This window comes from Caloenas nicobarica, chromosome 14 (genome assembly GCF_036013445.1).
Source record: "Caloenas nicobarica isolate bCalNic1 chromosome 14, bCalNic1.hap1, whole genome shotgun sequence".
Classification (NCBI taxonomy): Eukaryota; Metazoa; Chordata; class Aves; order Columbiformes; family Columbidae; genus Caloenas; species Caloenas nicobarica.
This window is the reverse complement of record NC_088258.1, coordinates 7,865,742-7,887,637: the sequence shown is the minus strand read 5'-3', so window position 1 is coordinate 7,887,637 and position 21,896 is coordinate 7,865,742. Positions and strand designations below refer to the sequence as shown.

The 21,896-nt window shown below is 39.2% G+C and overlaps 2 protein-coding genes across 2 annotated transcripts; one reads left to right on the top strand and one right to left on the bottom strand.

The window, feature by feature from the left end:
- Positions 1–723: 723 nt before the first annotated feature.
- On the top strand, positions 724–20,687 carry METTL9 (methyltransferase 9, His-X-His N1(pi)-histidine). The gene is made up of 5 exons (XM_065644933.1): positions 724–1,015; positions 5,324–5,514; positions 7,738–7,947; positions 9,008–9,192; positions 20,014–20,687. The coding sequence occupies exons 1-5, from the start codon at positions 842–844 to the stop codon at positions 20,217–20,219; spliced, it is 966 nt and encodes a 321-aa protein (XP_065501005.1). The 5' UTR covers positions 724–841; the 3' UTR covers positions 20,220–20,687.
- IGSF6 (immunoglobulin superfamily member 6) lies at positions 12,665–19,245 on the bottom strand. Its single transcript, XM_065645028.1, has 6 exons — positions 19,113–19,245; positions 16,849–17,202; positions 15,840–15,952; positions 14,670–14,726; positions 13,928–14,002; positions 12,665–12,950 (listed from the first exon to the last, which is right to left on the bottom strand). The coding sequence occupies exons 1-6, from the start codon at positions 19,177–19,179 to the stop codon at positions 12,912–12,914; spliced, it is 705 nt and encodes a 234-aa protein (XP_065501100.1). The 5' UTR covers positions 19,180–19,245; the 3' UTR covers positions 12,665–12,911.
- Positions 20,688–21,896: the final 1,209 nt, after the last annotated feature.

Below are 21,896 nucleotides of genomic sequence, written 5' to 3'. Positions count from 1 at the left end.
TTTATCTTTAAATGCTTGTGGTTTTGGCCTTTTAGGAATCTCATCACCTCTGTCCTATTGGCCTCAAATTCCTGCGTGCACGAAAATCCTGAAGATAATGGAAACCAAACACAGCTTTAGGTGAAGTGCCCCTTCAGACTTTCAGCGTTTACTGTTGCAGCAGCAGCGAACTTCTCAAACCGGTGAACTGCTCCCGAGATCTTGAACCTTAATTAAAGAAAGGTAGGAATTCCAGGGAGCTCCTCTGCACCACGTTGATCCGGACTGCCGGGGCAGCGTGCGGGCCGCACGGCGAGCGGAGCCCTGCGGCGGGGCCGCCCCGGCCGCTCAGCCTCGCGCCTTCCGCCCGGAGCGCTCTGCGCATGCGCAGCCCGCGTGACAGGGCGGCGCCAAGCACGTGCGCGCCGAAGGCGGGCGGCGCGAGCCCCTCTGAGGGGAGAGCCTGCGCGCGCTGCCGCCGCGGAGCGGCGCGGGGAGGGGGGCGGGTACGGACGAGCTGCGGTACGGACGAGCTGCGGTACGGACGAGCTGCGGTACGGACGAAGCACTGCCGCCGCCAGGCCCCGCTCCGGTTCGAAGGCAGCGCCCCGGGGACGGCCCCTGCCGCGCCTCGGTCCCGCCCGCCCTGTGATTGGCGAGAGAAAGGGAGGGAGCGGGTGCGCGCCACGCCCCGGCGTGTCTCAGCGAAGCCGGCCGGCCGGGCCCCGCTGCCGCGGCGCCGCGCGTTCCGCCCTCAGCCTGTGTGCGGGGCCCGGAGCCGAGCCGGGCGAGTTGCGTGCTGCCGGCGCTGCCATGGGGAGAGAAGGCAGCGGGAGGGGGTGACTCCGCGCCCCTTCCCCCGATGAGACTGTGGCTGAGCTGGCTGTGCTGCTACACCCTGTTCCTGTGGGTGCTGAGGAGGAAGATGTGGTCTGGCCCTGCCAGGTACCTGAGGAGCCCTTTATCCAGGTCCCTCTACGCGAATATGATGGGCAGCCACAGCCAGCCAGCCCCGGGCGCCAGGGAGAACCACCAGGTACAGCCCCAGGGGCAGCCGCCCTTCCCGCCCCGCCCCTCCCCCACCCGCCTTCCCTCCCGTGCCCGGCGGGGGTCCCGGTGCCGGCAGGAGCTGGGGCCTCCTTCCCTCCTTCCCTCGCAACCGCCGCCCCGGGAGCCGGCGCTGGGGAGCTCCGCCGAGGGCAGCGGGCGGGGGGTCCTTGTCCGCCGGGGCGCACTGAGGTACCGGCCGCCGCGGGGCTGGGGGAAGCGGGGACCCTGGTGCGGGCTGAGGGGGCAGCGGGCCGGGCAGCGCCAGACAAAGGGAGGGAGCAGCTTGGTCCGCCCGGTGAGAAAGTTGCCGTGTGCCCTCCGTGTGAAACACGGCCGGAGCCTGCTGGGGAGGGGAGGGACGGGGGCTGGAGCGGGGGCAGCCGGGGCTGGGTGTGCGGGCTCGGGCGTTCGCAGCGAGTCCGGCGGTAACGGCGGGACGGGGGAGGCAGCGCGGGGTCCCGAGAGCGGGGACGCATCGGGCTGGGAGCTAGGGCTGCTCCTGGGGGGTGTAAACCTGCGCCTTGCGTTCTTCCTGCTGAGCTCTGTGAGTAAGCACCGTTTGAGTGAAGTTTGCAGGTGATGGGGTGGGTTTGTAATCACAGAGGTGTTTTTAATGAACGCTAGTGTATCTAGAGGAAAATAACGAAAGTGAGCAACTGGGAAACTGTGGAGACCTTGGAACGGTAGTTGATGGCAAACCAGAAATGGGTTTGCAATGGGATATGACTGCAATATAAAAGGTTAGTGCTATATTTGGTCAGTATAGGCATGTGGATCAGTACTTTGTAGAGAAATTAGGGACTATACTCTTGCTATACAATGGTTATGTGATATGGTTGCATTTAAAATATGTTCAGGTCTGCACTACATTTTACCAAAATGCTACTGAAAATCTGTCAGGAGTTCAGAAGGGCTAATAAAAACTCTTAGGGCTAAAGGAAGATACCATTTTATTCTAAGTAAAATATACAGAGCCAAGCTAATGAAGAAGACATAGCATAAATACTTGGTGACTGCTGTACAAAGGAAGAACATAATCATGCATCATAATTCTTCAATCCGGTCCATTAGTGGAGTGCTCTGGGTGCACACTGGCAACCAGAATCTTGCTGCTGAGTGAATGTATTATGGGGGTTTAATGAATATGGTCTGCTGTTTGGATCGTTCACTACATAAGCAGGATGACAAAGAGAAGCAGAATTTAGATTAGATTTACAGAGAGAACTCCCTTCTGGTGAACAAAGAAATTTTTAAAGTCTTCTGTGGTGTTAAAAACTGTACTAGAAAGACACATCAAACAAGGCAATGTGTTATGGAGACGATTATGTCATTCGAAGGTAGATGGTCTGCAGTGGATAATCTCTATTTCTAATTTATTTGATCTAGATTTTAAACCTAAACTATTGATTATTCAGTAAGTTTAGTAAGATTTGTGATTATTGAGGTTTTGGGGTTACTCAGAAGTAAGGATTGCATGTTGAGGCCCCAGGTGTTTTCAGTCTCTGCAGTTTCACTGACTTCATTAGTTTTAGGTAGGTTAGCTGAAATAACATTTTCTTCATTGCACTAATATTAGGCAAAATTATCAATAAAATAATTTTTATTATAACAAAGGTCTTAACATATTTTTCAGACTTTTGTGCTGTAATTTTTCTACTGTTGTGCTATAAGAGCTTGATACACTTTCCATCATGAAACTAGTGGCCCAAAAAGAGCTCTTCATATACTGTACATGGAGGAAAACAAAAGCGGTTTCTGTTCTGAGGAAGTAATTCCAGTAATTAAGCTGTCTTTCACCACTTATGTGAAATTTGGATTTGGTTTATATAGTGGTGCCTTTTTTTTTTTCTTATGGTTTGCTATCATTTCTATTATTCACTAGTGTTATATAGGTAGTTGCCAGTAGCCTTGTTGGTGAGATTAACCATGAAGAAGAAATTAGAAAAGGTCTGAGAACAACGTCTAATTTCTGAAACAGGCTTCTCGCAGTTGTTACCATCATAGTTCTGCCAATGATTATGTCAATAGATATCAATATTTAGGAGTCTTAAAGACAAGAATTGTAGCACTGTTGTTTTCCATGGTCAGATCTTGGAACTCCAGGTGACAGTTCAGTGCAGAACCAAGTTTTAAGAGCTCAGGTACAGCACATAAGTGGTCACATTGCTTATGGAACAAAGCCTGTGTTTCCAAAGCTTTGATAGTTGGATACATTTTCTTTTGGATTGGAAATGGTGAAAGGCAGATCATCTGAGCCGCTCCAAACCTGTCCAGTGTAGCAAGGCAGCAGCCTCATGAATAAACCTGCTGCTGAGCCCAGCCTGCTCCCCAGCAACATGGGGTTGTTAGTTTCTGCCAGGCTCTTAAAACTGGCTTCTGAGGATGGATGGACAAAGTACACAGGCTGCTGCTTCAGCGGTTTTTCACGACTCACTAAGGATTCCTTTTGGGAGTCACTGGTCTATGCTGATTTGTTCAAGTAGCCCTGCGCTGCGGTGTGAACAGACCTGAACTGGTAAATCATCAGGCTCAGCGATCCCTGTGCCAGGCTCCATCATGCGGTACAGATTTGCTCAAAAGCTGGTTTTCAGAGCAAAGGATCATTGTGTTACCTACAAGTGTGTTTGAAAGTACAGTTGAGAACCTGAATCTGCCAGAAATATACCCATCATCCAAATGGTTTTCAAAGTAAACCTAAGCAGACATACATTTGCTACTCGGCTGAAGGGTCTTGACATTTTTGCTACTTTGCTACTTTGGGTCAGTGTTTGATGGAACCCCTGTTTATGAATCTGGTGTAATGGCCTTGGTGCAGCTGTCTGCTCCCCTCTGCTTACTGGCACTATTATCGTGAAGCAGCGAGACACTGTCACAAGAATCCTGTCCCATTATTGTTTGTATTACGGTAGTGACTGGAAGTCCCATTGTGCTGAACACTGTGTAAACATGCGTTAAGTGACCGTTCCTCTCCTAGCAAGGTACAGCAAATGTGAAGAGATCAGGATATGGGCATACATTTTGCACAGGATGGCTATAGACAGAGTCTTAGGTGTTAAATTGTTGGGGAGTTACTCCAGCTGACTGTTTGCTGTCCTTCTACATGCACTTTTACAAGATTCTGTGAAAACTCTGCATTGCTCTTTAAGATACTTTTAACTCCCTATCTGCACAGTAAACACATGCAGCCAGATTAGAGAAGGTTATTGCAAGATCTAAGGGGAGATAAGAGAGCGTTAGCTGTACGGAATAATCCTTGATATTAGAAAACAGACACAATGGCATTAGAGATTCTGTAAGAAGGGCTGACAGTGGCTCTGCATAAGTGTAGGAGAGTGAAAAAATAATAGTGGCGTTCTTAAATAAAATTACATTTAAAACTTTTTTTGGGTAACTTCTGTGTAATGAGTGGAGGGGAGTTTGGCTTGGCGTTGCAATTTATCAAGAAGCAACCTTTTGAATTTCAGTGCTGGCATTCCAGAATGCTGCAGCATTAGAGGCATTTGCTGGAGATGCAAAAGGTGGCCATGACAGTAATAAAATTTCAGAATTTCTATAAGTTTTTCTTGGTTTGCACCATTTTTTTTTGCATTTAAAATAATGTAAAGCAGGTGTTAAACAAGGAGTTTAGATGTGCCTTACACATGGATAGTAAAATGTTAGGATATTGTGTGGTTTGTTACTTTTCCAGATAGATCTGATATCAAAAAGTAACATTCTTTTTCTGGGAGGAAGCTTCACAGACATTAATTGTTTTGAAAGACTTGTGGTCCTGCTTGCTGGTACAGGTAAGCGAAGAAATATAGTCCAGCAATGCTATAAGGCAGACAAGCTGTTGTTTAGAGTATCGATTGGATTTATCTCCTTTATCTGTTTTCCTGGAAAAAATATTCCAAATGCACTTGCTGATCTATTTGCAGAGGATGCCTAGGGAAAAGTTGAGGATGAGCTGGAAGATAGAAAAGAATGTTATCCCACCTCATACTGCTTTATCAGGGTGGTGCTAATCCACAGAGGACCTGTGTTCCTTTCTAGGAAAGTTACTTTGTAAAATTCTTCAAAGTACAGGGTAATGATTAAGACAAAAATGATTTCTTAGAAAGTAATCAGTCCTCACTTGATTACAATTCAAATCTAAGTTAAATTAATCCTGAAGCTTGTTGAAAAGTCTGTAGAAAAACCTAAATTTTTATATTGCGAAAATTGATAATAGCCTTCTGTGTATTCATTTTTTATTTAGCTACTACTGTTTTTATATTGATGAACTTTTTAATGGTCCTTTATCTTTTTTCTCTAGTGGTATGTCTGCAACACAGAACAGCTGTCTGAATCCCTTCAGCCTATTTTTGTCCAGAGTTACCTTGACCAAGGAACACAGATCTTCTTAAACAACAGCATTGAGAAATCAGGCTGGCTGTTTATCCAGCTCTATCACTCTTTTGTGTCCTCAATTTTTAGCCTCTTTATGTCTAGAACATCTATCAATGGGTAAGTGAAAACTCAATCTTAGGTCAACTAAATACAGCTTGGATTTAAAGTTTTCAAGTGTTCAGCTCTACCCCTTGATCTCTCAGCTTTTTAAAAATTTGTAGTTTTCCCTTTGGTAGTCTAACAGATCTGAAATGCCCTACTGTGTTCTTCATGCCCAGCCCTCTTAATTGACGAACACTGTTTCCAGTATGAGGGGACAGAGGAGGTAATTGCAATTAATAAGAGATAGTTAGAGGATTCTGATTGTGTTTTATAGCCATTACTTGTATTAATTTTCTTCTAATAAGAGTGTTCTCTTTGTTTTAGACAATGTATCCCTCTTCTCTCTGCTTTCTTTCCCTGCTTTGCTCTTTACCTACTGCCGTATCACTTGTTGAAGGTGGCTGTATCCAGTCACTTCCGTATTGCATCTAAAACTCTTTCTAGGAGAGAACCCGCTGCAAATCTGGGCAGATTTCTAAACAGTGCAAAAGCTGGACGAGCATTGTGTCTGGTAACACTGATGTGGAACAGAATTTTGTTCTTTCCCCTATTCTGTAAAACTTAATTTCACCTCAATTTGTGTGTAAGCTCTCCTTGAACGGGTAACATCTCATGTGACATGTTTGACTGGTGAAACATCAGGAAGGCAGGAAAAGAGAAGTTTATAAAATAATATTCTGTTAGTCTTATTGAATCATTCTCTCCTGTGGCTGCAGGGGAGTTTAGCTTTTTGTGGGTGCATTAGTACTTTTTTCCAAAAAAGTCAGTGCTTTTTTTTTTTTGCTCATGTCACCTCATTTAGACATGTTTAACAGGCTGTCAGTTTCAACCTTACGAAGAACACATTTTGTCACATTTACCTGATATCTCCATGTTCCCTACCTTGGCACCTACTACATACTGCTGCACAGTCTGATATGAGGATAGTAGCTGTCTACTAAAACTAGAAAAATAATATTTTTCCTTATTTTATAACCAGATGACTTTATGAGCTTCCCTGTGGTGTTCTTAGTTACTTGTAGCTTTATATAAAGGTTCCTTTGGTGTCTTCTCCTTCCTTTCTCTCCCATTTTTTTCAAAGGCTCTCCAGTGCTTTGAATAACACCTCATAGTGCTGTTAGGAATAATAGCTATGAGCCAATTATGCAGTGTGGGCTGACACAAGTGTGCTGCAAGGGGCTCAAGTTGGCTGTATTCTAATTATTTCATACATTTAATTTCCTGGTTTAGTTTCTTCTATATGATTTTGTATACTCTGTCCCTTTTGTTGGTTCGTTTCTTTGTTTTTTAGTACAGTCAGTCTTTCCTAGGTTGCCTCTTTTTCTTATTTTTTGTATTCTTGGATTCTTTTCCTCTGTTTACCTTTTTCCCCTCTTCAACATAGAAGAATTCTGTTTATTGTCTTTAAATTTAACCTGCTGTCCAACATTAGTTTAAACAATCATGTTTACCTATCTTCAGTCTGTTACTGTCCAGTTCTTTTTCCTCTGCTTGTTCTCCTAACTCTTTCATCTTCTGAATTCTGCTGTGACAGCTGAAATCTGTCACTATGTAGTCTTCAAACACTTATGGGTGTGTATGTCATTGACTTGATCCATAAGGAATCCAACTGTCATCTCTACACAATTCCTTAATGAGTTGCCTATTTTCTATTCCACAGCTCTTCATATTGAATGCAGGTTCTGCAGATAGCAGCAAAAGCCATTGTAACATACAATTAAAAAAACCTTTTGTCACTCCAGCAGTGTTACCCCAGTCCTTTCTTTAAATCTGTTCCCTGGCTTCCCTCCTAGTTCCACATCCTATTCTCATTCATTGTGCATACTACTTTGTCTGCAGCCATATTTATTTCCTCTGCTATTTCATCTTTTAAGGTAGGTGACAGATTCAAATCTGCAGATGTGACAAGTAAGGTTCAACCTTTATCTTTCCCTCTCTTCCTCTCCCCCCTCTATTTTTTTTTTTAATGTGATCATTTCCTTGAGCTGCACCTCATGGGCTCTTCCTTACCTAATCAAATTCCTCCTGAAGTGTTAACTGCTGTAACTGCATGTGGCTACGTGTTTGATCTCTGACAAGCGGAAGACTAAGTTGAACTGGATTTAAAATTTATCTGAGCGGTGACCTTGTACACTATTATGTGTGAGCGGTTGCTGCCAAAACACATTCTGAATTACTTCATTGTCCTTCCTTCTAAAGTTTGTACAAAATTAGTAATTTCTCATTTTTGCATTTCAGGCTGCTGGGAAGGGGCTCAATGTTTGTGTTTTCCCCAGAACAATTTCAAAGACTGCTTAAAATAAATCCAGAATGGAAATCCCACAGACTTCTCGATTTGGGGGCTGGGGATGGAGAAGTCACTAAAGTCATGAGTCCTCACTTTGAAGAAATCTATGCCACTGAATTGTCTGAAACCATGATATGGCAGCTTCAGAAGAAGAAATACAGGTATTGTACTGAATACTTTCTGCATCCTTTATATCAGATGTTACAGTGAAGTAATCTGTTTGTAATATTTAATGAACGTTCAGTATTTTCAGTCAATTCTTCTATTGTTTGGTTGCTGTGGAATAGGTTGGCCTGTACAAAGCAAGAAAACAAACACATCTGATGTTCACTGTTAGCAGTGCTTTTGATATGTGGATGTTCCCTATTAACACAAAATAGGCAACGAGGATTTTGAAGTCTCCTTATTCATAGCTTGCATAAATTGCTTTAATCAAGGGAGTCAGGAAGATGAAATTGAGATGAACAGTCCAAAATTTCAAGAGGAAGACACAGGTACTGCAGAGGAAGCAAACTGAATCCTGGTAATAGGGATACCTCAGTAATCTGTGTCTATCTAATCCTACAATATAGAAGACTGTGTAAAGATTCTTTTATTCTTACTGTGCTTAGCTCCTGCTGATAAGATTGAATAATGTTGAGTAACAAAAACCTCAGCACTTTCAAAATGTTGTTCATGCACTTGTCACAGCTCCTGGAAGTTCTTGCAGGCAGCAGATCTGGTCCTGTTGAATAATGGTTAGTATTGCTATATGCCTAGACTTCAACCCAAAGAATGAAAGAACTGTGGATTTCTTTCCTTCACCTGTTTTTGTGTGGAAATAAAACAGCTACTTCACAATCCAGGTTTGCACACTGGTAAATCAGAATGGGTAAAATGCAGAAAGCCATTAATCATATTTCAGTTTTAGAAGTATCTTCGGTTTTATTCTAGGACAACACATTTTTTTTAATACCTGGGGTTTTGGGTTTTGCTCCTTTATTGCCTCATGATTATAAGGTAATATAAAGGTTCATAGGACTGGATATATAGCCATGCCCATTGTTCACTTAGTTTTCCAAAAGACCACAAGGATCATGTCCATCTCTTTTCCTTGCCTAGGTGTCTGACCTTACCTGCATTATCAATGCATCCATAGGGAATTTTTGTCTTCAGTGGTTCTCTCTGAACTCAGCTTGTGTTTGTTTAACAGACTGTATCTCTTTCTCTTTTCCTTTGTAGGGTGCTTGGTATAAATGAGTGGCAAAACACAGGATTTCAGTATGATGTTATCAGCTGTTTGAATTTGCTGGATCGATGTGATCAACCACTGACTGTATTAAAAGACATTAGAAGTGTACTGGAGCCAACTAGAGGCAGAGTCATTCTAGCATTAGTTCTGCCATTTCATCCGTATGTGGAAAATGGTAAGTGCACCGATTAATAGCAATTTAGGTAGGTAAAGAAAACATTTATAGGTTATAGTATCCCACATTAAATGTTTAATAAATAATTGGCATGTTTGTATTAGGTTTTTACAAATAACTTGTATGATACATGTTCAGAAGTATGAAATCATAGGTAAATAGGCCACATGATGTAAGCTGTTTTCTTAATTCCCCAGCGCACACTGTTGGCACCAACAAAATGCTCAAATATTGAAGTCGCATATCCTGTTCTTCAGGTTGCCACATATGAGCTCTGTTGGAGCAACACGGGAAAATTCATTTCTGCTACTGTCATATAGGTAACCCCTGTTGTCTCTAGCGACCATTGAGCAAAACCATCAGGACGGTGTCTAGTCCTGAATAGAACAGTTCAGGTCAAACTGTTTCAAGTGTTCCAGATGAAGCGCGCCTGATAGCGAGATAACATTCACTTTACAACATGAGCTCTCGAAGTAAAATATAAACCCCTACTAATACAAATTATCTATCATTATTAATTTTGTATTAGTATATGGAATAAAAAAGTAAAATTCATTGCCAAAACTTCATTATTTCCCCTAGTTGCATTTTAAAGAAATACATGAGAGATTTTCAAATGAATCTGTCTTTATGACTGAACTTCAAAAGAGACTAGAAACTTTTTTTCACATGCCTATGATTGTGGATTCAGGTTGAGACACCGTAAATGTGGTTTGACTTCTAGAAGGCTGGTGTTCATCAGTCATTGCTTGAACACTGGCTTTCCTTGAGTATTAAGATTTGGCTGTGGAAAGGCATGTATGCCCAGAAAATACAGAACTAATAAACTTAACATTCTCGCAATCACAATGTTTTTCTCTTTCTATATGCCAATGGTATTTTGGTGTGTAGGGGGAAAGTTTTAAGTATAAAAGATGCTCTAAGATGAAGAATTGCTTAAAATACAGTATTTGAGCCTATAATCTTGTAACTATTCCGAAAAGTAGAGTGTCTTAAATTAGATGTGGGGGTTGACTTACACATCTGTACAGTATTTTGAGCATATTTGGTTACAACTTATTGTTCATATAATGTGGAACGATATGCCTTCTTTTAAAAATTCTTTACAACTCTGAGTAACAGCAGTGTCTTTGTAGGCTTTCATTGGCCTATTAGAAGCAGAAATTGAGAAGTTATTTGGGTGGCTTTTTTGTGTGCCTTCAAAACCGTGTGCCATTGTGTTTTGCAATCGCTATTGCACTCAGCATGTACTTTTCTGCATGTTGTTGGGTAACCACCTGACAGACCACATGCAGCTTCCTGGCTCAACAGGAGGTAGATCAATTAAGGAAGAAACTACTCTAAGTCTGCGTATATCCTTCATTATTAATCTCCTGCAGTATACTGCAAGGAGAAAAGAGTGTTAAATTTCCAAATCCTAAGGGACTGGAAACCTGTTCTGTGATGGTTGAACTCAGTTATTCCTACTTGTTGAAAACTAAAATCTGTCGTAAGACGTCTTGTAAACAGAAGTCATGCTTTTGTTTGTGGTGGTGATTTGTAGCAGATTAGTCACTTTGTTTAATGCAGTTTTGTTTCCTTAATATCTTCTGAAATTTAAGAACATATTCAGCTTGTCTGTTTATCACTATCATGGATATGGGCCCCTATAAACTTCTTTAGACAATGCAAGGTTAGTACACACAAAAGTTACTGTCGTTCCACTGAAGCTTTACCACTTAAGATCAGTTTAAGTGTAGTCTAAAGAAATAGACAATGAACTGCCAGACTGTCTTCATGATGTACAAATGATTTTAGAATTTCAGTATTTTCATTCAGCTGTTCTACAAGATGATGCATTTTTTAAAGTGTTAGGTATGTATGTATGCTTTATATTTAACAAAAAAATATACTTGGAACATTCAAAGAGGAGAACATTTCATGGCTTAAGTAACTTCTTGTATCAGCTAATGAAAAACAGTTTGGACTCGCCTAGATAAACTTTTGAATTTTAGAGGGGGGAACAAATGCAGAAAAGATGAGGAAGGTAAGGTGTTCGATCAGTGTATTGATCTGTTTCAAGAAATGGATACATTATTTTTATCAAAACGAGATATTTGGGAGGGTAATTGTGGAAACTGTCTATGTGAATAACATAAAACTTGCTTTAAGAGAACAAAGCAAGGTAGAGGAATGTGTAAAACGTATTTCTGTGCTTGCTGTTTCTGGAATTACAGTGACACCTAGAGTCCAAAGTAGCTTAATCATAAATTATTTCTGGGACTTTGCAGAGTTTTATTTTCAACATATAGAAGAACAAGTAATGCACTTATTGCACATGTCTAAATTTGGCAAGTAAGCTGCATGAATCATAAGGTATTAGACTAGTCACGTAAGAAAATATATTATTTTAAGTTTATATTTTTAATAGGTATCCCATAGGGTCATATAAAAATCCTTTGTATTTCCTAATATAGACATCATATTTATATAAAGGCATTATTAGATAATATATAAGTGGACTGGTTTGAGTTTCTCTACAATAAAAATGTCAGAGGCACCATACTTCAGAAGTAGTAAACACCAGCAGCCTGGGATTGTGAAATGTTCTTGTTGAACACATTAATGTCCTTGTGATTGATTGACAGGGATAAGAAGACAAAGGTGTGTTTTCTGTCTTCCTGAAATACTTAGTACTAAATTGAGCTGGAAGGACAGTGCTGTGCTAGATGGACCCTTGTTTTGTTTCAGTTGTCAGTTCACATCTCACTGAAATGAGAAATACCATTTCATTTGTTAAACAAAGCCTTGATTTATTTAAATGATGATAAAAGATGCAGCTGTTCTTTGGTAGGGAGAATGCATGATACTAACAGATCTCTTGTAAAAGTTCTGATTTTGTAGACTGGCTGGGTAGTAACTGCTAAAAAAAAAAGATACTTTAAAAAAAAAAGTATGCTACCTCGACTAGGTAGTATACTTCTGTGTTCATGCTTGAACAAGCATGTGAAGGCAAAACTTGGTGTCTCTGGGTAACCTTGACTTTGGATGGTAGGACTGGAAGATGGGGGATTGTCTGTCTAGCAAGTGAATTTTAATATTGCAGGAGCAACCTTCTCACTGTGACCACTCTTCTTTTCTAAAATAGGCTAGGAAGCTTTACCCAAATGAGCTTTACCATAATAGTACATGCATTTATATTGACTGGTTTTTCTGTTTGTCTGTCTACAGAATACATATGTTTTGCTCTGTTTAAGTTGTTATTAAGACTTAGGAACTGTTGATCTGTATATCTGTTACATCAATAACTATCACATTAATATGACTAAAACCAGAATTTCATCTATGAAATTAGTTTATTTTCTGTTGCTGTCAATTATCATACATCTTTCACAAATTCTCAATTCATGTAAAAGGAAAGAAAAAAAAGACATAGAATTAAATCTAAACTGAAAAATGAAAATTTTATTAAGAATTAGCAGTTATCTTATGAAAGATTAAGTCTTTTCCCACCATTCTTATTCTTGCAGAATTGAAAATAGGAGTAACATGTAACATAGAAGTAATGTACAATGCACTTGATTTTGGTGATCTGTTTAGAAAATACTCTTGAAGAACACTGTCCTGCCAGGTTTTCTCCTCTTTTTAAAGCAAAGGAAGTCTGTGAAGAAGCTTAGCTGCTTCATCTGCCCGTTTGCTTGCATGAGAAATATGGAACAAATCTGAACTGTTGCACATGCTCATCTGTTCTGATAAACAGTGTCATCTTCCAAATCATCCTAGGGAAAAAATGTAGAAGTATTTTGTTACTGATGTGAACTTTTTTTTTTTTTAATAAAGACAGAATTTCTTTTTTGAGGCAAACTCCATCCCTTTCCCATTGCAGTAAACTTCTTTCTCCCTACTTATCCAGTTGCTTTTGTCCATGTGGCATCTACAGGATTCAAAATGTATTTATTTTCCTGTTGGATTTTCCTAATCTCAGGAAGCACACAGGCAGTGGAACATACCCTTTTGTTTCACTGTGTTCTGATCTGATGCTCAAACCAAGGACCAGCTCATGTCAGCAGAGGCTTGAAGTCTTTAAAGGGGTAATTACAGAAGAAAACAATTGAGGCTGTATAGAAATAAATGAAGTAAAAAAGTATAGAGAAGTGTTTGTGTTCTGTTTCCTTTGGTTTCTCCTTACATCTCTGAGTGGTGCAGCCCATGTTCAGAATAGTAGAGAATTTATACTGTTTCTCAAGAGAAGCAACATTTTTGAAGCAGGATTTTGAGGCCAATAAGTAAGTCGAAGGAGGGGGAAATATCTACAAGAATGTTGTAGAGCTTTTATAACAGTTTTATTACGTTTTTGTCATCTAGCTACCCTGGGCTAAGGGAGCAAGAGGAACTACAGTAGAAATATTTTTAAAAACGGAATTCCTAATAGCTCTGTGCCTTTTACCAAACAGTCCAGAACTACTTGTTGAGACCTTTTTTCAACAAAATACAAATGTATGGAAGCTTCATTTTTAAAGGTACATACATACATACATATAAGGTATATACTGTCATATATATAAAAATGTATTTGTATGGTCATTTAGAATGCCTTATAATGTCTTTGACTGTTGTGCAGAATACTTTTTAAAGACCTTTATGAACTTTAAAAGACAAAAGTCTGTTTCCAGAGGAAAAGGAAATGGTGTACACTTAAAACCCGTCAGTTCTTCTTTTTCCCCGTAAACTTTTGTATGGGTAGATAGGTACTTACAGGTTGTTCAGCGTACTTCTGCTTTTGAAGTTCTTGGGCAATTGCTTGAAAAATTTTTCGTCCACTACTGATTTTCTGCAAATTATTTAAAATATTTCAGTTCAGTGCTACATTTTAAGTTGGGGGAAACATCTTTTTCTACCTTTTATAATTCTGATTTTTTTTTCGCTGAATATGTCTTTAGGAATGTTATTAACACTTTAAGAACATGCAGTTTGTCAGGCAGAAGTGTTTTAAATTACGTTAACATTACATCTCTTAACATATATACCTTCTTTAATGGATGTTTAAGTGTGTGGGGTTTAGGGTTTGTTTGTTTGTTGGTTTGGTTTTTTTGTGTTTTTTAATTGAAGGATGCATGATGATAGAGGTTCTTAATAGACCTGTTTTAAATACAGTAGGGCTTACCTGAATGCACCATTTAAACAACCAAATAGTTAATAGCAAAACCTGCTATTTTCAGATGTTCAAACAAAGTTTACTTAAAACCTAAAGGAAGCTGTGTATTAGAGATGGCCTTTACATAGATTGACTTTATCTTGTACCAAATTAATTTAAAATAATCTAATTAACTACTTAGTTAAATATAAAATCATTAACTAGTTTTATACAAATCTGAAGTGAAGCCTTAACAGCTCTGAATGTCTTTCTAATTAAATCATTGATTAATCACAAACCTGATACTTAAAAAAGAAAAAAAACCCTCCGAATCACAGACAAAGAAAACAAAGTGGTAACATACGCAATTCTCTGTTCTTTGGTCTTCTTTCCCACTTTTCTTTAGCAGCTTTGGTTTTAACTGGAAGGAGGGATAATAAAAGATTAAAACATGAGATGAAACGCCAGCTGTTAAAGTAGCGAAATAGTTAAAAGCATCAAACAGTTTGTAGATAAAAGTCTTTCATTAGATCAGCTTATACCATTGGAAAAATCAGCAAAGTTCTTGTGCGTGTGAGGCTTTTTTCAGCTTCTGGTAGTAGATGTTGCAAGTATTTTTGCTTTGAGTACAATGGGACCTGCCTGAAGCACTGCCCAATTCTCAAAAATAAACCACTGGTATCACAGATACCAGGTTTTCCCCTGGAGAAGGCCAGATTATTTTTTCCCACTATACTGTTTCACCTAGTATAAAGAAAAATGGGAAAAATTAAAAAGACTGTCCTGTCCTTATGTTTAGACACTAAGCGATACAGCACAGAACCATTTTACCATATTGTACCACTTAGGACTGTGAAGTCCTCTTTCTCGTGTCAAAGTCTCATTATGATGTAAAGACTCCAGTGGCAGCTTTGGGTGTTTTTAACTGAATACAAATTTTGTTCCAGATTCTTTTCTAAAAATACAGAATTTATGTAATTTTTAACCAGGTGCTTTTTAGTGTATTTGTTTCCATAAGGATAAAACTTCTTCCAAGTCTCTGATTTTTAAAGAATTTTACCAGCGCCTCTCTTCTCTATATGTCTGATGTATTAGTAGAATTTCATTACACAAGTAAAGTCAGTTTGCAGTAACTTTACTGCTGCTGACAAATACTTGGACATTAAGTTTAAATTATTTTACTTTTATTGGAAACTAATCCAGAGACTTAATGACTTACAATGGTAATTTCTAGTTTTGTATTTTGCATGTGCCTTGATAGATAATCTCCAACTTGCTGATTACTACTTTCAGGATAATTTTATTTTTAGAATACCTTTTCTTTTAGACACTTTACTAGAAAAGAAAATGTGGTTGCTATTCAGAGTACAGGTATGTGCCACACAAGAGTTTTCAGATGTGCGCAACCACCTCTTTAAAACTTAATCATAAAAGTAACGGAATCTAGAAATGTCTTTTTATTCCCCTTGTAGAGATGTTAAAACTGCTTAGATTTAAAAAATAAAAGAATTCAGAAAAATCACTTTGAGCCTACCTTGTAGATTACAAAGAACGTGAATACAGTAGTGCTGTATAGAAACAGTAAGGCTGAGGTGATGATCATGAAGACAAAGACGACTTTTCCATTGTTGTGCTGCTGCTCTGCGCCTTTATTAAAAGTGAGTGTAAGAATAAAGGACAGTTCTTCTGATTCACATAATTTTCTTAAGATTCTGCATTTCAACCCCTTTCCTCTGAGGAATTAAAAAACCTTACACCCACCAATATTTTCTGGTTCATTTTCAATCTAAATTCCTTAGTGAGAACACATTTGTTTCCGTGAATGTTTGCAAGGGCAATGGAGACTTGTTTTTTGTTATGAACCCTCCATTGAGGGGTAGACAGAGAATAGAATCCAGTTTTGTGCTCTCATAAAGGAATAGCAGAATAAAGCTCATAGACTTTTGTTCAGAAATGCAATTAGAGGAAAGACGGAATATACGGAAAATAATAATTCAGCTAGGGTGGGTTTTTTCCCTATTTTAGGCATGTAAAACTGAGATGTAGTTAATGAAGTCTCATCACTTTCTTAACTAGAAGGCAGATGATATAAAGGTTCAGAACTAAAACATTTGCTCATGTTGGCGTAGTGAATCCCCAGTTCTGAGACCCTGTAATCTGTTGCATGCATTTCCACTAAATGTCAGGCTTTCTACTTCTCATTTTTCTGTTTATACTTCCTTTCTGATAGCCAGTGAAGTCCTTCTGTAAGAGGATGTAGCGTATGGTTAGATAAGACAGAGTACAAAACTTCTTTCTTTTGTAGAATTCTAGCATTGTTTGCATCACATGACAGAACAGTCCAATTAGCAAACAAGGTTAGATGCTTATTTGTACAATCCCTCCATGGTTTTACTGTTAATATTTTAATATAGTCATATTCCTCCTAACGGTTTTGTTGGTATTTCCGTCTTAAATGCCATTGTTGAAAATGTAAATAAAGAGAGTATTTAGTAAAGAGAATTGATTTAAGGTGCTTCATTAAGAAGGAATAATCAACTGACCTGTTTTCATTAGTACTGTTCCATCTCCTGTTTGTTTAGAAAGTGGTGAACTTGAATCTGAAAATGCTATTCCACAGATATAAACAGCATTGTCGTCTACAGTCAGGTCATTGATTTGAAGTGAAACGTTATTTTCTGGTAAAAAATGTACTTTGTACTTCTGCTGATCTGTGCATCCAGGAGTACACAAATCCTCATGTTTATTAGTTAAAAAGCGAAACCATAGAACTTGAAGTGAGGATGGGGAGCATCCAGAGGCAGAGAAAGCACATGTTAGGAACACAGTGTGCACGGAGTAGTCAGCTCCCTGAAATCTGGGTTGTGTTACAGTGACCTGGCAGGTATCTGCAGAACCTGTTGAGAATAAACAATTGGTAATGTGAGGGACAGTCAAAAAGCAAGGAACAATATAAAAAGAAAATAAGGTACTTCCGAGTCATTTGAGAAAAGGTTGGAGGAAAGGAGGAAAACAACTTGAATTTTTTAAGGTTGTTTCCAGGAAACTTTTAGGTAATTCCTACAGCTTGCCCATGTGTTCATTCAACAGTTTTACCTGTGTGGTAATGTGCTTAGCTTTCTGTTTTTCTGAAAAAGTATAGAGAAGACTCACATATCTAAAGTAATGTTAATGTCTCCTTTGGCCCTGGAGAAGACCAAAGGAATACTTTGTGTAGTTCCCTGCCTCAGATTTAGTCCTGAGTGTTTTGGGGATTTGTGAGGGCAATGGAGAGGGGGGATGTCAGGTGACATAAGTCTGCATGTAGCATGGAGGGTGTCGGTCTCTTCTCCCAAGCGATAGGATGAGAGGAAATGGCCTCAAGTTGCACCAGGGGAAGTTTACATTGGGTATTAGAAAAAAAAAAATCACGGAAAGGGCTGTCAGGCATTGGAACAGGCTGTGCAGGGAAGTGGTGCAGTCACCATCCCTGGAGGGGTTTAAAAGATGTGTGCATGAGGTTCTTAGGGATGTGGTTTAGGGGTGGACTTGGCAGTGCCAGGTTAACGGTTGGACTCAATGATCTTAGAGATGTTTTCTAGCCAAAATGATTCTATGATTCTATGCTCAGTGGAGTAGTTCTGCAAGGGTTTCTCTCTCTTCCGCTGTGCCTGATCTGAATCAAGTGAGACAGCCTGGTGGCACACAGTGGAAATGTCATAAATGGAGGCATTTATAATTTAGCAATCTCATAACATTGATTACGATTCATAATAGTTCCTAGACATTCTTCCATTTCATTACATATATTGACTCTGGGTTTCTAAGGATAATAATACTGCTTGTTAGTTCTGACATTTAAAAATGTGCGGAGAGAAAACAGGAAGGTTACTCAGAGAAGAGAATTCTAATTAAGGAACAGAAATGTAAGCTTTAATACGACTGGTCTGGGAGATTTTAAGTCCTTGTTGAAATCCATAATTTAAATACTGTTTTAGTATATTTAATTTTATCCAAATATATTGTTTAGTTATTTAAGCAATCGGATTGGGATTATTGCAGTAAAAATGAAGATATTAGCTTAACGGCATCCTTTTCTACTTCCTAGAAAATAACAAATTAGAAGAAAAATAAACTGAAGTCTCTTAACTTACTGCTGAAGCACAATTTATAAGCCTGCCCACGGTGGACAATCAGCATTGTCCTTCATCATTTTGCTCATGGAGTGTTTTATGGACCAAATCTAAGCAGATTCAGTGTCCGTGACTTCTACAGGAATAAAATGAAACTCTGCTGCTGTGTCAGATCAACATCAGAGCCATTCCGTAGCAGCTACAGTAATCTGAAGATTGTAGTGAGGCAAGTTGGTGGTGAACTTGCACCTGTGTGGTGAAAGGCAATAGCTTGTGTTTCTGCAGCTGATCCCCTTCTCTTTTCCATCTTACCCTGGGGCTCTGGCTGGCCTTGCAGAGGGAATTTCATGGCTTCAGTTGATGTAGATACTGTCTGCTGAACTTCCCAAACCCTCCTCCCAAACCAGCTCAGCTGCGCTGAAACCACGCAGCTGCTGCTGGAGCACTTTCCAAGGAAGTGCAGTAGGATTTGACCCAGAAATAGATTACAGGAGCATTTCAGACTTTTGGAAGAAGCAGCTTTTGCTAACGGTTGTTTAATTTGTGAATTATATGAAGATAGCAGAAATTAGCTTGATTCTCAGCAAAACTTTTTACTGCTCTTACTTCGTAGCTATGTTGCAAATCATAACCACATTTTCTTGTTTAACTGCTGTTACACACGAAAATACAAGAAGAATAAAAAGGAGTCTTACCAGCATCGTGCAGAATCCAGTCGAATGCCAACATTAGCAAGTTTTTCAATTTGGTGAAAGATACCATTTCTTTTATCTCTCAGGAAATTATTCTGCTTGAAGGAAGAGGAACTTAAGAAATGTTTGGAGTTGCAGAACGCTCTGAATCACACAATGTAGAACTTCCTGTTTAGAAGGGTGTTTACTACTGCATTTAGCAAACTGGTTAAAGGTACAGACCAAACCAGAAAATATTTGTCATTTGCGAATTACATTACTTGGAAAATGAGTGAAGTGTTTTAAATTTGGAATTTCTGAGCGTTCTGCCTATAATCCTTCAGATTATTTCATTGGATATAACAAATGACAGCGTGTTTTCCAGCATGCTACAAGTGTTTGGCTTCTTAGTTTTTTATGACCCTGATCAGTCTTTATCAGGTAGTAGGTGGCCACTGGAGGAACAGATTCAGTAGCCATCCACTGTAATGTGGTGGTCTGCTGATGGACACTTCACAGCAAATCACAATTTTCAACTTGATGACTCTGTTTACTGTAAATACGCGAAACCATCTTTAGCCAGGTAGTGGGCATAAAGAAATAACCTTAAAATGCTAGAAGAGATCTTCATTAAGTAGTCTGTCTGTATGTATCTGCTGAACACCAGCCTCACTAGAAGAAGTTACTTTTCAGCCAGTCTGGGAACTACGAGTTAAAAATGTAACAAAGATAACCCTAAAAAGGAGCTACTTCTGAAGAACAGGCATAACCTTGAAGGCATCTTGGCAGCAACTCAACAAATGGCTTGTCAACCTCCTATTGGAGAGGAATGGAATATAATCTGTGTAATATGCTTTCTGTAAGATAATACAACACACAATAAAACTTTCTTTATAATTTAAACAAAACTGTTTTGTTTTCTCAGTAGGTGGCAAGTGGGAAAAGCCCTCAGAAGTTTTGGAAATCAAAGGGCACACTTGGGAAGAACAGGTGAATAGCCTGCCAGAAGTTTTCAGTAAAGCTGGTTTTGCCATAGAGGCTTTCACCAGACTGCCATACCTATGTGAAGGTGACATGTATAATGACTACTATGTACTAGATGATGCTGTCTTCGTCCTCAAGCCAGTGTAAGCATGTGTGAAGTAAATCTCCAGAATCTAACCCAAGAAGCAGCCTCTGAAAGAGGAGTTTGATTTACGGTTACTTAAAGGGAGGGAATTTGGGGATTGCCGTGCTAAATGAATACCATGTAAGAAATTTAAAGGCCAAAATACTGATGTATTTCTTTGTAGTGTGATTAGGAAAAAAAGGTGGTTTTTTAAACAGACTCTTCGGTTGAGAATTTCTTTTTTACCTGACAATTCATTCTGCAGTCCAGCAGTAATGGGGGATTTTTTTTATGCTTACCTGCAACAGGGATCAGATCCAAACAAAAGCAATAGCCCTAGTAATGATGAGACTGGTACAATGTGAACTGTTATTAAAGAAATCAAGTGAAATCTGGCAATAAAGTTATCCATTCAGTTCAAGCTTTGTTGAATATAAACTGTTGAAGTGGATATTCTTCCATGCTAAGTTACTTTCTCTCTTACTGTCATTTTCCACATGTTTTTAATCATTCTAATAAACTTTTTTGAGATTACTTTTTGCATTAACTTTTGTGTTCATTTTTGTAACCATAGCCATGCTTGTCTGCAGCAACTGCTCTTTGTGTTGAGAATCAAGCTCTCAATAGCAGCACAACCTTGCATTTATTTAAACATTTAGATATTGTTTAAAGGGATAACAGTCCACACAAAAAAAAAGGTATCACTTTTGGTTGGGTTTCCTTCATATTCCTCTCAAAGTCTCATAAATCCTCATTGCTTTTGCATATACCATTTTCCAGCTAAAGGAGTTATGTAGAACTTGCCAAAACTGTACTTTAAACTGATAGGTTTAGTAACAAACTTTCTAAGCAAGTTGTTCTCAGAAGTTTTTAGCTTAAAACACTTGCAGGCAGTTTCTTGCAAATTTTGCGAGTCAAGCTACCTCTGTGGATAGTGACCTGATTTTGAAGGTTTTGCTTGCTTGGGACATTTTCTTTTCTTCAGGAGCACTAAATAAATGCTATTTATTTTAACGTCTTATTTTTAAAACTCCATTTAAAATGGATCATTTCTGGCAGTTGGGATATAACCTTTCTTTAAAACAACAAGCAGCATCGTAAGTAGTGCAGAACTGGCAGGCGTGTGTCGTACGTTGCTTGGGATGTAAGTGTTGTGAGAGAGCAGAGAGACGTCAGCTTGTATATCAGCTGGTAAGTAAAGTAAGAACTGACTTACCTTTGCTTTTGAAGTCTAACAAAGTTGTACATTGTGTTGTTTGTTTGGTTTTTTTTCAATGATTGGTGATCTTATGCCAGGTAGGATGTTTGAGCATGTCTTTTTATTTACCTTGAATTTCCTTTGCCTGATGGTTAGTGATTTCTTTTGCTAATTTAATAGCCCGGGGTTCTCAGTCATCTTTGTGGAACAGTAAGTATTCTGTAGTATGCAGAGATGGGTTTGACTGGTGGGTTTTTTCAACAGTAATTCAGGCTCACTGTTATTTCAGTATGTGCAGTTGAATTTTGGCACAGAGTGCACTCAGATTTGTCTGTTGGAAAGATGAACTGTGTATGCTTTCAAGTGATTCCATTCATTTTTGTTTTGTTAGCTTCATTTGTACTCATCTAGTAGTGGGAAATATGTTCTTAATGTGTAATGAATTTAGCTTCATGTAGCAAATATATATTAAGACAAAATTCTTCAAAGCTTCTTCAGTGTT